The following is a 17,263-nucleotide window of genomic DNA, read 5'->3' as shown; positions in this document are numbered from 1 at the left end:
CAATGCGGGACACGATCCCGGGGCTCCAAGATCACGCCCCGGGCCGAAGGCAGGCACTACACCGCTGAGCCACTCAGGGATCCCCTAAATTGATTTTGAAAAATATGAAAAGTCTAGTTTGTTTTTTTGAAGATTTTTGTTTATTATTTATTTGAGAGAGAGCACAAACGGGTAGCTACAGAGGGGAGAGGGAGAAGTAGGGAGCCCAGTGCTGCCAATCCCAGGACTATGGGATCATGACCTGAGCTAAAGGCGGATGTTTAACTGTGCCACCCAAGTGCCTCGTGTGTGTTTTGTTGTTGCTGTTTTTAAGTAGGTTCCATGCCTAGTACAGAGCTTGAACTCACCACCCTGAGATCAAGACCTGAGCTGATATCAAGCAGACGTTTAACTGACTGAGCCACGCAGTGCCCCAGAGATTGATTGATTGATTGATTGATTGATTTAAGTGATCTCTATACCCTGTGTGGGGCGTGAACCCCAAGATGAAGAGTTGCACACGCTACTGACTGAGCCAGCCAGATGCCCTCAGACTAAAACGTCTTAAGTTTTAGAAATTTCTTGATATCGCTACAAAAAGTCACATAATGGCATTTTCTTGTTATCGAGAGAGTGTGGTAATTGTTGATAGTTTCATTTGCAGTGCTATACTTTTTATAATAATTCTGATATTCATAATTCATTAATTGAAAATTTTATCAGATTTGGCAGTTCCTTTTTTTCCTGTGTCTCTCCATTCTAAATTTGGCTATCAGTCAAACTTGATTTTCCTTTATGAGTTAAGTCACCAGCAGAGAACCCCAATTAAGTTTTGTCTCTTTGAAGAGATAGACTCTTTGAAAAGGACGGTGCTATGGCACAGGAGAGCCTGAATTCAGAGAATGCACTTTGATCTTAAAAAAAAAAAATTGTAAGGATATACTTAAAATGACAAATCTAAAATGAAAGTCATTTTAAGAAACACTCTCATTATTTTAGGCTACTTCAGTAGCTAAACATTGTCCATTGCATTAATTATTGATTCTTAATCTTTTTTTCCAAAATATCTTCTACTTTTTCTTCTTCTTTTAGATTACTCGAGTGGATGGGAAGAAGTTGCTTCTTTATAGGGAGCAGCTTGTAAAGATTCTCCAAAGAACCCTACATCTAACCTGTAAGCAGGGTTACACTCTGTCTTGTAACCTTTTGCATCACCTCCTTCGTTCTACTACACTTATCTACCCTACAGAGTACTGCAGTGTGCCAGGTGGCTTTGACAAGCCTCCTTCTGAATACTTTCCTATCAAGGCAAGCATTTTCAATAATTAAGAATTCAAGTACATACTGGGTTATTTTTCTAAGGATCCAGAGTGGGGTTTTTTTCATGTTGTGTACGAAGGTGTCACCTCTTTATTTTTAAAGTAGATTATTAAATTATCCTTGGAATGTTTTAAACTTGGGAAGTGTAACATAGTGCTAAAGCAGCCTAAGGTTTTTTTTATTTTCTGTTTGTGTATGAAGTGGGTTGATAGGCTATATATATTACTTGTATATTCCATATAATTTCATGCAATTTTATTTTGGGGGAACTTAGTAGCCTTATATAAGCTTACTCTTACTCTTAGAGGAAACTCCTATTTGAGTAGCTTTTCAGGGAGACCTTTTTCTGGAGTGATAATGAAGGGGTAATAAGTTTTTATGCCCTTTTTTATTGCTTTATTTGCTACCTGAGGTTTGGGTTACTTACATATTTCCTGGAAGACCTTTTTTTTCTTGAGAGAGAGAGAGAGAGAGAAAAGGGGTGGGGGAGGACATAGAGACCATCTTAAGCTGGCTCCAGCCCAGCATGAAAACCCGACATGGCCTCGATTTCAGCCCTCAGAGAGCACAACCAACTGAGCCACCTGGGCACTCCTTTCTGGAAGACATTTTAAGTTAGGTGTATATATTCTGTTTTCCACTTCTCAACTTGATGAACAAATGCTGTTCTTTTCTAGGACTGGGGTAAACCAGGGGACTTGTGGAATCTAGGCATCCAGTGGCATGTTCCTTCTTCAGAAGAAGTGGCTTTTGCCTTCTATCTATTGGACTCTTTTCTTCAGCCTGAGCTCATCAAACTCCAGCACTGTGGTGATGGAGAACTTGAAATGTCTAGGTTAGTTTTCTTTTAGAATCATATAGTATTAATATGGTTGCAGACTGAGAAAAACATATGATGCCTTTCCCTTTCTCTGTGACATATCTGATATATTCATTTTCAGTGGGTCCTTATGTCTGCCCTACATATAATTAAAAAACAATTTAATACAATTTATAATACAGATTTTGTCATAATATTTAAACCTTTTTTTTTTTAATACTTAAACCTTTTAAATAGAAAAGCTCTTTTTTTTTTTTCTAGTCTGGTTTTTGTGATTCGCTTAGTAATTTCACTTGTGCATCTTTTGGGAAGTGTATGGAAATGCTTGTTTTGGGATCTCTGGGTTGCTCAGCGTTTTAGTGCCTGCCTTCGGCCCAGGGCGTGATCCTGGAGTCCCGGGATCGAGTCCCACATCGGACTCCCTGCCTGGAGCCTGCTTCTCCCTCTGCCTGTGTCTGTCTTTCTCTCTCTGTGTGTGTCTCTCATGAATAAATAAATAAAATCTTTAAAAAAAAAAAAAAAGGAAATGCTTGTTTTTCTAGATTTAGATTAGATTTTGGGTGGTTTTTTTTTTTGTTTTTGTTTTTTTGTTGTTTTTTTTTGTTTTTGTAATTCATGTTATTGACATTATGTTACCTAGTGAATTATCTCTGAGATTTTTTTCTTTCCTAAGAGGCTTTAACAAAACATAGTTATTTAAGATCCTTAAACTTTTATAGTTTGAATCTTTGGAAGTTCCTTAAATAATAGTAAGAAAATTACTGTGTGTGAAATACCAGGAAATTTTATAAGCAAATTCAGTAGGAATGGGGTTGGAGGAAGAAAGAAGTATGATTGATGATGTCTGAACTACTTTTTGGAGTAAATGTATTAGCTAGTCCATTTTTAAAAGATGGACAGTGCTGGAAGAGCTTCTGTAGTACTATTTTCTGTTTTTGTTAATGGTAGTAATGTTAGGGTACATAGGTGATTACGTTCAGAATTGATTCACAAAGGGCAATCAGTTGGTATTATTTCTGGTTATTTAGAGCCTGTTTAATAACGTATTTTTAAGTGGGTAAAGTGAAGACATTTGCCACTTCTTGGCCTTTTTTTTTTTTTAAAGATTTTATTCATTTATTCATGAGAGACACAGAGAGGCAGAGATGTAGGCAGAGGGAGAAGCAGGCTCCATGCAGGGAGCCCAATGAGGGACTCGATCCCAGGACTCCAGGATCACACCCTAAGCCAATGGCAGATGCTTAAACACTGAGCCACCCAGGAGTCCCTTGGCCTTAATTTTATATATCCCCATTTAAGGTTCTTATACTTCACCCTAGACTCTCCAAGACCTTTTGTTATACAGGGATTTGGAGTCTTCTAAAATACAAAATACCTTTTATCTTTTTCAGAGATGATGTTCTACAGAGTCTGACTATAGTGCACAACTGTTTGATTGGCTCAGGAAATCTCCTACCTCCATTGAAAGGAGAGCCGGTTACTAACTTGTAAGTAAAAATAACTACTTTACATATTTTGCTGTTTTGCCATTTGGCATATATATTAAGTCTTAGTCACATAATGAGTCACTGGTTTTGTTATTGTTGTTTTTTCTGTATCACTTTAACCTTTTTGTCATTGTTAGACCAAAAATACCTGAGACAGAATTTAGGCCTATATACTTGAAGGCTTTAATCAGATTTCCGTATGGTACCAGGATAGGATAATTTCAAGTGTTATTTTGAGCTTTTAGATTCTACTAAGTTGCTTTTATGAATTTAAGTGCTTTCAGACTGTCACTATTTTGAATGAATGCCTTGATTTAGTCCATTGTTAGTACAGTCATTTAAGTTGAAAAAACTGAGTTTAAATGAAATCAGCAATATGTAACCTTAGCTCATTTTTTAGTTAGTTAGATGCTATTTTCGGATCTAGTTTCAATATACCACCTTAGATCATTTTCTCTCAACATCAATATCTCATTGCTGAGCATGTTCATGAAAAATCACGGAAAAACGAGTAAGTAATCCCTGCCCCCTCAGAAAACACAAAGGGAAGAATTATTTGTTGATTTGCAACAAAAATCTTAGAAATTTCAAGGAGTGGTTTTAAAATGTGGCTTGCTTGTCTTTCCCATATTTTGTATGATCATTGTTTGGAGTCATACTTTCTCATGATTCCTACTTATTTCACTCTAAAAACTGTTTCTAGGCATTGAACTTTAGATTGCTCGTTAGATTTGAGAGGGGAAGTAGGGTCCTCTCAGGTAAGGAAATCTGTTTTAAGTTTGTCTAGGAATTTGCTGAGTTCTTTGAAAGCACTTTAGGTTTTCATCAGTATTATAGTTTGATTTAGGGGCAGTTTTACAACAGTTCGTTTTAAGAGAGATTGATTTTAAACATTAAAAAAATTGAGAGACTTATAGAAATGGTTTTGATTTTCCTGATGATCTTAATAGTGTGTAATAATGGTAAGAATTGAACTCTTATGGCATGCTAAAAACCGATTTCGTACATAACAGACTTATTTCATCAGTAAATTTAGCTCTGCTTGAACATATTGACAGTAAGAAATACGGTAACTTAATATAACAAATTAAGAGCAAAAGCATGTATCTTTTGTATATATGATTAGAGGATTTTTAGTATTGAGTGATCCTTAGGATGCACCACTGAAGGGTCCACTCAGGAGACTGAGAGGTTTCTGTTGCAGTTCATTTCAGTATGAATATGTTTATGCCATGTGCACTTTAATAGTGAATTGAAGTGAGGTCTTTATCACTTTTATAATAAATGCGCATCAAGACCAAAGTTCTGTATATCTGGTTATGATAAAACCAGTTAGGTTTGTAAATAATGAAATGCATTTTCAATAAGGAATAGAATACCATATTATAAACACTTTATGAATTCTGTGGAATAAAAATGAGTAGACTGTTTGCCTATATTACTAAACATTATAAACTTTAAATTTGATCCTGAGTTTCCTTAATAGGTTTTTCCCAGAAAACTTGAGAAGGAAAGATAATTTAGACTGAAAGTTTTACATTTCAGAATTTTCACTTTCAGAGTGAAAATTTAATATAATAAGATACAATGAAGTAACACAAAATTGTATTCAATATAAACATATATAGTGTTTATATAATTTAATAACTTAAATGTATAAATATGAACTATTTTCTGATATATTTAATAATACATAATAATGAAATAGAATAAGAACAAAAACTTCAATTGTCTTAATCATTGAACAATACACATTTTTAGGACTCTGACTAGTTACATTTAGGCAGGGATAATTTTACAAAGTAGAATCAAAGATTAATGAGCAGCCCTTTGCCTTTGAATTGCCAAAGAGGGTGTTTATAAAATCTTTCCTGGACTTCTAAATAATTCTTACCAGAATCCTTTCTTTTAAAGCCAATTGCTAACTGGTATCTCCTTCATCTGAAATTTTAACTTATTTTGACAATGTATGACCTTTTACATTTATTTTCTTTATATAAGATTTCAATTTTGTGCAAATAGCAAATTAGTTCTCACTAAAGTATAAAATAAAGTTAGCTTTTTTAAATTTTGGAAGTGCTTATTCTAATATAGGTTTATAATTGTTAAAAATTTCTAAATGTAAATTGATTTGGTAAAACTAATCATAGGCACTTGGCTGGCTTAATCAGAGGAACCTGCGACTCTTGATCCTTTGGGTTGTGAGTTCGAGCCCCATGTGGGTGTAGAGATTACTTAAATAAAACTTAAAAAAAACTAATCAAATAATTTCAATTGATGTTGTCATTGTTCTGTGATAATAAATCATACCTCCTAGTGTGAAGAAAGAATATCTGTAGCATAATTCTTGGAGGTTATTAGAAGCAGGTCTCCATAAGAAATAAAATATACTGGGCGGGGGAGAAAAGGAAACAGAATTGTGACAAGTGCATTAGTTAGTGTAATGCCGAAGGTGCCTGAGGAAGTCACTCTTGTTAATAATAATTTGGCTGTGATATTGTGGGAAATTATATATTTTCTGAAATACTAGACCAGTTTTTGGAAGCACATAGCTACTTAGTTTTCTTTAAAATTAGTCTTCTATTTTTCTTAGATAAATCTCAGTGAGGTAAAAACATTCTAGCTGCTTAATTTTTTTGGTCAGATCTTTCATTATTAAGTTTGCCTTGCACATGTTAGTAGTATTTGTCTTCTGGAAAATTGGAATAATGAGACCGGAAACTTGGTTCAGTTCTTACAGTTTTCCTGTAAGAAAATCTGACTTAGTTCCTAAGAGAATATATGGCATAGTCTTAGAATCCCATTGTTTAAGTAAATGGCTACTAAATGTGAAAACCAATTTTCTGTGCATTGTATTAGAGACTGAAAAAATATAAAAACTTAGATGAGTTGATTGTCCTAAGTATAAAGTACATGATAAACCTAATGGTATCTTCATTGTACTTTTTTTGGCCTTTGCAATATAGGATTACTAAGTATCTTGTTGTATATATTATAAATTTTACCATTTCAAAGGATGGGTAAAACAGGGACCCTTGAGTGTAACTAGGTGTAAATTTCTTTAGTACAATTTGAATTTTTGGCAGTTTTGTCAGATACCAAGGTTGCTGAATGAATTTTAAAATGGAACCTATTTTGCTGTTGGAACCTTTAGTTAATGATTGAATAGAAATATGTGTGGTATAGTTTATACTCCTAGTTCTACCTTTATAGATGTGGAAGTTGGATTATGTCTTTGCAGGGTCACACAGGAATTTTGGACACTTGCCTTTAATCCTGAAATCGTCCTTAATTTCTCCTTTTGCAGTCCACTCTTTATAATCTTCTAGGTCTAACAGCTATCACAGGGTGCAGAAAACTAACATCTATACAAACAGGGTTACTCAAGGTAGAGGAGTCATCATTTTTCATCTCCGATATTTCTTCTTGACTTTGTGCCCCCTTTCCTCTGATAGATCTGTTAAGCCATTCTTAGTTAAATCATTCTAAGGATCTCAGCTTTTACTAACTTCTCGGGCAAAGAAAACTTCATAGTTAAGGTCTAAGACTTGAGACCATTTCATTAATATGTGAAAGGATGTGTTGTTCTGCGATGAGGGGCAGGGCTAGCTAACCTCTCTTGGCACCTCCAGGAAACTACCCAGCTCTGCTGGGGGAGCTGCACACAGAAAAGGAAACAGTTACTACTCCACGGTGAGTAACCCTGTTTTCTCCTTATTTCACCTTCTGACTGTTTTCATTGATTTTTAAAAGCTTGTGTGTCAGACATGGAAATAGTTCTTATGCTCAGAGTTAATTTTAAACCTAGCAACCTTTTGTTCACATGGTAGAGAAAGAGTTAGCTTTTCATTTGTGTTTATAGCTATTATTGATGCCTAGGATCGAATTGGATAACAACACAGAAATAGGCCAATTGTTTCTTGTGAAACACTTTTAACCTTGAATAGAAAACAAAATCTGTTAGTATTAGTGGCTTGGTTTTATACCTTTTATGTTTGCTTTCTTGGGGTGGGGGGATGATTGGGAAGAGTAGACAAGAAGTATTTCTCCACCTATGGACGAGAAGTATTGTTTGCACTTGTTTCATGACAGTTCACCTAGCCTTCGTTTGCATAATGGATTTGCATTGTATATTTTATTTTTGTTATTAGTCATTTCTTCCCTTTTCACCATCCTTTCTCTCCCACCAGTGATTATTTTCTTAGTTCTGCTCTAATCAAATCTGGAGAAGATTGCCATCTAGTGGTACAAATAACATAGCTGTTGAAAACTTCTAGGTCTTTTTTTTTTTTTTTTGGTGGCACAAACATTGAACAAAATTTGTTATAAATTAGGTGGCCAGGTGCTGTCTGGTGCTTTGAAGCTTTGAAGCTGATTTAACATTATTATTGTATAAGTGATATTTTAAAAAATATATTGTGTAGGAATTGTCAGAATTTTATTTAGTTCCAGAGGTCAAATTATTACTATTTGTAAAATGCACCAGTGAATGAGAAAAATGAATTTCACTTGGGGTGGGGCAGTGATGGTATTTGATTTAAATTCTATATATTTCTACTATAGCTTTAAATCAGAACGCACATCTGTAACTGTTGATGGCACTTTAAATATGTTCAGTTAAGATTATGTGCATAATTAAAAGTGTTGAGCAGTTTTAAGTATCAAAGACCAGGGCAGCACTTGTATACTTAGTGTGGCCACAAAAAGATATAATGATAAAGTCTTATTTGGGTGATGGATAGAGATTTCTTTTAGAAAATTATTCTTCTGAAGACCAGAGGAAATAGTATAAATACGTATTTAACGCTTGCTGAGAAACATTTCATGTAAAACTTGTCAGTCCAACCAGAGTTGAATTAATTTGTTAGAGAAGAAAGGAACTATTAAAACTGAATCTTAGATAAATAAACATAAAAGGATTTTGTGACAGCTAAGAACAAATAAAGCTGAAATACGTGTCTAACCAGATGCCTTATACACTTGAGATATGAAAGATCTGTTTTAATTCAGGTTCCAAAAGGAAAGCCTAAGCTGAGTTTATTTAAATGTACTTCTTAATACTTCAAAATCCCAGTTAGGTTGAGATATTTTAAAACACTTGTAAATCAGCAATAATATTTCTTCAGATTTTCTGGTAGGTAAGCAATTCAGAGTGACATGAATTTTAAAAATTAGCATCAGGGCTCTTAGATGAGGCTTGTTTTTAAGTGTCATTAAAGTTAGTGTTATTAATTTTGCTGTTACTAGAGTCAGAAATGCATACAAGCAAAACATTTCAAATTCCCAATTAATCTTTTTTTTGATAGCTACGGTTGTGTGTGTGTGTGTGTGTGTGTGTGTATTAAAAGTTCAAAATAGTTTACTATAGCAGTTGCGTTATTATGTCGTGTAAGAACAATTTTATGACTTGACTAAAATGCATGCTTGGTTCAGTATTATTTGGAATTAGGTACAGACTGGGTAGGGTACAATAGTATTCTTACTTTACATAACTACTGATATTTGTAGCAGCAGCGAGAAGATATCAACTCTCATATGATAATTCATGGCAAGAATTTTCCTGTGGTATTAACAGGGAGGGAAGGATGAATGGGTGGGAGTAAAAGTCTTACGCTTTTTGCTTGTTACTGTTTGAGCAGTCTTTCTCTTTGGTGGTGAAATCTAATATCAGTAGAGATGTTGGATCCTTGAAGTTCATTGTTGTAAAAGAATCTGATTTTTTTTTTTTAACAAGATTTTATTTATTTATTTGACATAGAGAGCACAAGCAGGGGGAGTGGCAGGCGGCAACAGGATCATGACCTGAGCCGAAGACAGATACTTAACCGACCCAGGCGCCCCGGAATCTGATTTTGTTTTTAACTGACTAGATTCTGGATACATATATATATTATTTATTTAATCATATACAATTGTACAGAGTGCTCAAGTTTGCAAGATGTTGCCAAAGGCAGAAGCTTTATAGAATGAAAACCAAATTTTATGAATTTGAATTAGAACTTCAAAGTCTCTGAAAAGCAAATTACTATTTTATATTATAAAATATAACCATTCTTTGTTTATACTCTTTAGGCTTGGTTTGAAACATGAGACACTATCGTTGCCATCCTAGGCCCTAGATTATGGTGAGGAACATAGTTAAATAATTGGCAGTTTAGTAATCTTAATATTATTACCCATTTAGATAAATCCAAGAATTCATAACTACCACACATTAAGATAGAGGTAACTTGCTTAGTTCAACTTAAAAAGTACAATATAGGTGGGGGTATGTTGATTTAAAAATAGTTTTTTCTTCATTACAAATGCTGTGTAGTTCATGAGTGATGAGTAATCACTATAAAATTTCTATCTATAATAATTAGCTTTTTATTGGATAAGCTTATCCCATGTTTCCTTGGCATTTGTGCCTGTTTCCTCTTAGAAAGTACTATCCTTTTTTTAATAAAAAGTTGTTGAATTGATACGCATTTTTAAATGTTGAAAGTTGTATTTTTCATGGAAGAAAATTTAGATTTCAGATATAAAGGTTCGTATTCCCTAGTAAAATCTGTTCTTACATACCTTAAAAGTGACTTAATTGTTTAATAAGTTTAACTAGCTGAGTCTGGTTCTGTTAACATAATTCTTTGTGGCAGATCTTTAATTGGGAAATGCAGTGTTTTTATATCTAATTGTCTTCCAAAAGAAGTTAATGGCATTTTACTGCAGGTGTTAGGAGAGATCAATTTGAGTGGTTTTAAGAGGAAGGATGATAATTATTTAAGAAGTTTGTCTGCTATGTATTCTATAATAAAATTTGACTTGAATTTTTGGTGTCTAGTTTTAACCTTTCTTATACTATTATAAAGATGACTTTTCTTTGCATAAATGTATATATAAATGCTTATCATTGGGTTTAAGCTTTTACACTTGAATATTGAATATTATTATTATGTTTATTTGGGTGGTGAATTTTCCCCCATAAAGTAACTAAATTTAATTAGCATTTTGTTTAAGATGAATAATACTGTCCTTACTGGGACAGATAGCATTACTCTTCAGAAGGACAGAGTAAACAGTTTTGGAATATTGAAGATGAGAAATCTGTTTGTTTAAAAGAGCATCATCTTTGTTTTGATTTAAACATTCTAGCAATGACACTTTTCCCTTTAATCATTTTTATTGGTATTATTAATAAATACAAGCACTCTTGTTTTTATACAGGGTACCAAGTATGGTGTCCTTGGAAGAGACAAAGTTATATACTGGACTTGAATATGGTATGTAAATTCTAATCTGAATAAAAATTTTATGGACAGTTTAAACTGAACTAAAATTAACTTAAAAAAGAGTTAATACAGCTACTCTGGAAAACAGGAAGGGGGTTCCTCAAACAGTTAAAAATAGAGCTACCTTACAACCCGGCAATTGCAATACTGGGTACTTATCCAAAGGATACAAACAGTGATTCAAAGGGGCACATGCACCCCAATATTTATAGCAGCAATATCCAAACTAGCCAAAATATGGGAAGAGCCCAGATGTCCATTGACAGATGAATGGATAAAGATTGGGGGGCGGGTGTGGAATATTACCCAGCTATCAAAAAAATGAAATCTTACAATTTGCAATGATGTGGATGGAACTAGAGGGTGTTATTGCTAAGCAAAATAAGTCAATCAGAGAAAGACAGTTCTATCACTCATGAAATTTAAGAAACAAAACAGAATCATAGGGAGGGAGGGAAAAATAAAGTAAGACGAAATCAGAAGGGAGGCAAAACTTTCTTAACTATAGGAAACAAACAGGATTGCTAGTGGGGAGCCGTGGGAGGGCTGTAGGGGTCGGGGATAGGGTAACTGGGTGATAGGCATTAAGGTGGAGGGCAGGTGATTTAATGAGCCCTGGCTGTTACATGCAACTGATGAATCATTGGACTCTACCTCTGAAACAAATAATACACCATATGTTAATTGTTGATAGAATTAAAATTTTTAAAAAGTTGAAATGGAACAGTATATACTTAGAATTCTCCTAGTCTCATTTTATATATAAAATGAATATTAGTTAATTACACAATAGCTATCTTTGCATTTCCTGGAGAAACTGGAAAATTACTTAAAGAATAGCTAATAAAAGAAATTGGACCAGGTAAATAAATTTTTTTTGTTGTTTTGGGGGTTTTTTGGTAAATAAATATTTGTATGCTTTCTGAATGCAGAGGCAGATTTTCATATTATCATCATGTTCATTTATGTTTAGCATTGTTTTAGAACTGATACATTATACTTGATGAGAATGTGGGAATATTATAACCTTTATTCTGTGTTTGTGTCTCCCTATCATAGTGGATTAAATTTCATATAAATATTTAAAACACTGTGTTAATTTAATGTTCTGAGCCTAACATTAATAGAAATTTAGCACATTACTTGTTGGATTAAGAGTGGAATTAACTCCTAAAGTGTAAATTTTGTTTGCTTGATTTGGGTCACCCATAACCAATTAAGGAATTCTGTGCACTTATGATCTCTAATTAGTGAATAGAGCCTTTGAAATATTGGCAAAGATTTTTTTTTCTCCCTCTTCCTTGCCTACCCAAGTAGTTTTATAAGCAGATTTTCGTAAATGTAAAGGTTTTCAAATTTACTCTGCATCATTATTTTAATTCATTCATACTCCCAACTATGAAAAAGGCAGACTCATTTGTTTTTTTTCCTGGATACATTATTTATTCTTGACGTAAACTGTTGAAATAAGCTTGAACAGTCGGGGGAGCATTCATTGTATCTAAATGCCCTGTCTCATTTTTTGAAAAATAGATCTATCCAGAGAGAACCACCGAGAAGCAATTGCTAGGGTCATAAGGAAGCTTCTTAGTAAGTACACATATGCATTTAACTTACTTTTGCTAATAACTATTTAGGAATTTTATAGCATATGTGCTTTTATGTAACTTCATTTAAATTCTAAATAGAATATCAGGCAGTAGTTTTTTCCTTAACTAATAGATTCCTGATTTATCAAGAGTCCTGTAGTAATTCAGAATATTTTAACCAAAATCCTTTTTCTTCTATTATAGACCACATACTTAACAATTCAGAAGATGATACCAAGTCTTTGTTTCTTATCATAAAGGTACAATTATCCTTTAATAGTTGCATGATTATTAATGTGACTAGGTTTGACATGATGGCTTGTAAATAAAAAATTTGAAATTTTCTGACAGATTATTGGAGACCTTTTGCAGTTCCAAGGATCTCACAAGCATGAGTTTGACTCTCGTTGGAAAAGCTTTAACCTAGTAAAGAAATCAATGGAAAATCGGGTCAGTTTTCGCCTAAAAACTGAATTAATTTTTTTAAAGTGTATAATATTGATAAAGCCACTTGATTTAGCGATATTCAGCATACAGAGGAAGTTTCTCTGTAAGTAGAAATCGATTTTAAAATATTCTATCTTGGTATAATCAAAAAAATCCGGAAAAAAATATTTTCCTCATACTCTTCTTTGAGTTTCCAGGAGACTCTCTGAACTCTCATTGGAAATATGAAGTGTAATAATATGGAAGGCTGCCTTGTAAGAACTTGAGGGGATAAGGGATAAGAGGAATTGTCCACAGGCATAGATTTAAAGCATCTCATTCTATGGAGGTCTCAGAAAAATATGTTTTACACAGGTATTATCCTGTGTTCAGGAGAGGTCAGTACAAGTTTCTCAGGAGCAAGGAAGAAAGGATACTTAAGCCAGCCACTTGATGTTGATAGCAGTGTTTTTCTGTAGGAGACTTTTATTGAAGTTGAGTTAAAAAGATTGTGGAAATTTATTGTTTAAGCAAAAATCACTGTGTATTTTAGACAGAGGGAATGGCATGTAAAAGGACAGGGAGACATAAAACATGGCATGCGTTAGGAAATGGTGGCTACAGGACAGAAATGGCAGGAGGCAACTAGGTCATTTATAGTTTTGGGTTGTTTTTTTTTTTTTTTAAGTTTATTTATTTAAGTAATCTCTATTCCCAGTGTGAGACTGGAACTGAGATCAAGAGTCACATGCTTGGGCAGCCTGGGTGGCTTAGCGGTTTAGCACTGCCTTCGGCCCAGGGAATGATCCTGGGGGCCCGGAATCGACTCCCGTGTCGGGCTCCCTGCAGGGAGCCTGCTTCTCCCTCTGCCTGTGTCTCTGCCTCTCTCTCTCTCTCTCTGTCTCTCATAAATAAATGAATGAGTGAATGAATGAATGACATGCTCTCACATGCTCTTCCAGCTAAGCCAGACAGGTGCCCCTAGGTTGTTTACAGTTTTCTCCCAAGGCAGTGCTTTGGTTTTATATTCAGCATTGAGGAGTCATTAAAGGTGCTGAAGGAGGTCTGATTTGAGTATTGGAAAGATCAGTGTCTAATTCAATGACTTTTGAGAAGCTCTGTCACCACTGAGGAAAAAAAACAAAGCAGTTGGAGATTGAGACTGGAAGCTGTTATAGTAGTCAGATGGAAAAACACAGCCTGAATCAAGTCACTGTCATTGGGATGGAAATAAGGTGTTTTAAAAAAGAAGGAATTGTGGAGACGTGATGACTAGTGAGATAAAGGTGTGAAAGAGGAGCAATGTTTGTGTTCCAGATATCTAGTGATAGGATTATTCCAGATATCTAGTGACTGGATTAGAAGATTGAGTGGTAGGGGAGAGCATAAAAGAACATTTTCTTAGTAGTCTGTTTATGTAGTTTCAATAAGGACCTGCGAAGTTCCTCTCCTATTAATAAACTACCAGAGAAAACCAGGATGTTGGATGAGCTATTTAAAGGGGATATTTTCTATTAGCCATGAAATTAATTGAAATAGTATCTTTTAATGTAAGCCTGGTCACTTTAGAATAAATGAAATACCTCCACTACCTACCAGTCCAGCATGAACCTTTACTGAACTAATTTTTCAGTAAGGGATTCAGGGGAACCCTTGGTGCAGTCAATTAGGGACAATGTTGAAGTGTCTTATACTTTGTTTTTTAGCTCCATGGGAAAAAACAACATATCAGAGCGCTTTTGATTGACAGAGTAATGTTGCAGCATGAGGTAAATCTCTTTAAAAATTTATAGCTTTTTTAAATAACATTTTCCAGATGAATGTGTAATTATTTGTGTTACTTCATAATTAAATGAACTTTTTTTAGTAAAAACTTTGAGATTTGATTTTACCTTGCTTTCTTTTCGTAGCTACGAACACTGACCGTTGAGGGTTGTGAGTACAAAAGGATACATCAAGATATGATCCGAGATCTTCTTCGTTTATCTACAAGTTCATACAGTCAGGTAAGGCTCTTTCCCTCTGCCCCCTTCCCTGACCCACTTTCCCATCTTATTGCAGCATAATCTAAATAGCCTCATTTCAAATACTAACAAGGAAGTTTAAGTAATGTATTGGTGGGGTGCCTGGGTGGCTGGCTCATTTGATTGTCTGACTCTTGATTTCACTTCAGGTCTTGATCTTAGGTTGTAAGTTCAAGCCCTGCGTGGAGGCTACTTATTATAGTAATAATAATAATAATAATTTACTAGCATAGAAAACACCTTTCAAATTGGAAATATTTTCAAGCTAATTTTAGTATTTTAAAAATAATGTTCCGTTTTACTGTTTGTTATTGCTTCTCAACATTTTTTTTTTATGTAAAGTTGATAGTGCTAGTGTAATATTACTGCCACTTAATCAAATCATGTTGTGATTGGCAGTCTGTGAAGACTATATAATTCCCCCTAGATGTTATGCTTGGGTTTCAGCAACATACTACCATATGAATTATGGGGTCCGTCCTTTAAGGTGACATAGGACCAAGATATGACCTTAAGCACAGAGAACTGGAAAAGCAAAATTCATAAGTAACTAATTACTCTGTCTTTATAAAATAAGGTAAATTAGGACACTAGTCTCTAACTCAAAAGATTTCATCTAAAGAGTTTGAAATATATAGTGTCACTTTTACTATAGTTGATTATTATTCATTACTATTTAGGTCATGGGTTCTAATCCTATACTGAGTCTTTTGTTTCAATTCAAAACATATGGGCTCTGGGATCCCTGGGTGGCACAGCGGTTTGGCGCCTGCCTTTGGCCCAGGGCGCGATCCTGGAGACCCGGGATCGAATCCCACATCAGGCTCCCGGTGCATGGAGCCTGCTTCTCCCTCCGCCTGTGTCTCTGCCTCTCTCTCTCTCTCTGTGACTATCATAAATAAATAAAAAATAAATAAATAAATAAAAAAAATTAAAAAAAAATAAAGTCTGAAGTTTAAAAAAAAAAAAAAACAACAGAACATATGGGCTCTACTTAAACGGTTTGCATCGAAAAGGTGAAGTTGTTCTGTGATTTATTTTATTTATTTTTTAGAGATTTATTTGAGAGAGAGAGAATGAGCTGGGAGAGGGGCAGAGGGAGAGGAAGAAGCAGACTCCCCACTGAGCAGGAAGCCTGATACGGGGCTTGATCCCAGGATCCTGGGATCATGACCCAAGCTGAGGGCAGCTGCTCAACTAACTGAGCCACCCAGGCACCCCTGTTCTAAGAGGAAATTAACTCTTCTCATCAAAAGTAACTCAGAATAGAAAGTTAAATAGTCTGCTGATTATGTTACAAATGCATATCAGTTTGATTCAGTTTATCCCTTATCAAAAATATTTAAATCTATGTAACTTAAACCATAGATGTGGGTGGTGGTAATGTGCTTTCCTTTTGGTAAAAAGATAATCACTTGTTTTGGTTAAGGTATATACTTTGGTGTATTTTTCTGTTACAATAATATTTATCATTTTGTTTTTGGTAATTCCTTAAAAATCTTTTTGTAGTTTTTCTCTACAATTTAATAAAAAGTCCTCTGTTAATACTTGTTTCAGGTCAGAAATAAGGCTCAGCAAACATTTTTTGCTGCCTTGGGCGCATATAACTTCTGTTGCAGAGATATCATTCCCTTGGTTTTGGAGTTCTTACGGCCTGATAGACAGGATGTCACACAACAGCAGTTCAAGGTATAGGGTTCTTTGTTTTATTTTGTAATGAAAATTTTCAGGTACACAGAAAGTTGAAAGAATTTGTACAGCAAACATCCATATGTTTTTGTATTTAATATTTTGCTATATTTGCATATATTTATCCAAGTCCACCTAATTTTTTTATATATTTCAAAGTAAGTTGAAGACATCAGTACCTTTCACCTTTAAACATATAGTGGAGGGTTTTTCTCCCTAATTTTTTACTTACCTGTGTTTATAATTGGTGTTATAAGAAATGTACATTGCAACAGTGGATAAATAGCCTGCCTGACCCATAGGAGAGGGAGGTGAAAGACCAAAAGGTTTAGAGTAGTGTGAACAGCATGTTGAAAGGCCTGAGATAGGAAGAAACATAGTAAGTTTGAGCAACTGAGTGTAAACCTGTGTGAGTAGAACAGAGAAGGAAGGAAATGACACAAGATAAGGAAAATAGTTTATCTCACAGGAGTACAGTAGTAGAATATAGGTGAAACATAATGCTCATGCTATGAGAAAGAAGTGGGTTGACTGAAAATGATTTAGGAGGGAGAATTGATAAGACTTGGTTGAATATGAAGGGACTGTAAAAAGGAGGTATCAGAATTTTTTTTTTTTTTAAGATTTTATTTATTTATTCATGATAGAGAGAGAGAGA

The 17,263-nt window shown here is 34.4% G+C and overlaps 1 protein-coding gene across 3 annotated transcripts in view; it reads left to right on the top strand.

The window, feature by feature from the left end:
* PSME4 (proteasome activator subunit 4) overlaps positions 1-17,263 on the top strand; it is a 107,508-nt gene that overhangs the window by 53,666 nt on the left and 36,579 nt on the right. For all 3 annotated transcript variants that reach the window (XR_011997945.1, XR_011997944.1, XM_025992782.2), the window contains exons 18-27: positions 1,072-1,287; positions 1,977-2,134; positions 3,511-3,606; positions 10,813-10,868; positions 12,411-12,467; positions 12,671-12,726; positions 12,818-12,916; positions 14,599-14,661; positions 14,803-14,898; positions 16,474-16,605. Coding sequence is in view for 1 of the 3 variants with exons in the window: in XM_025992782.2 (XP_025848567.2) it covers positions 1,072-1,287; positions 1,977-2,134; positions 3,511-3,606; positions 10,813-10,868; positions 12,411-12,467; positions 12,671-12,726; positions 12,818-12,916; positions 14,599-14,661; positions 14,803-14,898; positions 16,474-16,605 (1,029 nt within the window). In the remaining 2 variants the exon portion in view is untranslated. The remainder of the gene's footprint in view (positions 1-1,071; positions 1,288-1,976; positions 2,135-3,510; positions 3,607-10,812; positions 10,869-12,410; positions 12,468-12,670; positions 12,727-12,817; positions 12,917-14,598; positions 14,662-14,802; positions 14,899-16,473; positions 16,606-17,263) is intronic.

The sequence above is a fragment of the Vulpes vulpes genome, chromosome 16 (assembly GCF_048418805.1).
Source record: "Vulpes vulpes isolate BD-2025 chromosome 16, VulVul3, whole genome shotgun sequence".
NCBI lineage: Eukaryota > Metazoa > Chordata > Mammalia > Carnivora > Canidae > Vulpes > Vulpes vulpes.
The sequence above is the reverse complement of the archived record's forward strand: the minus strand, read 5'-3'. Positions and strand labels throughout refer to the sequence as shown.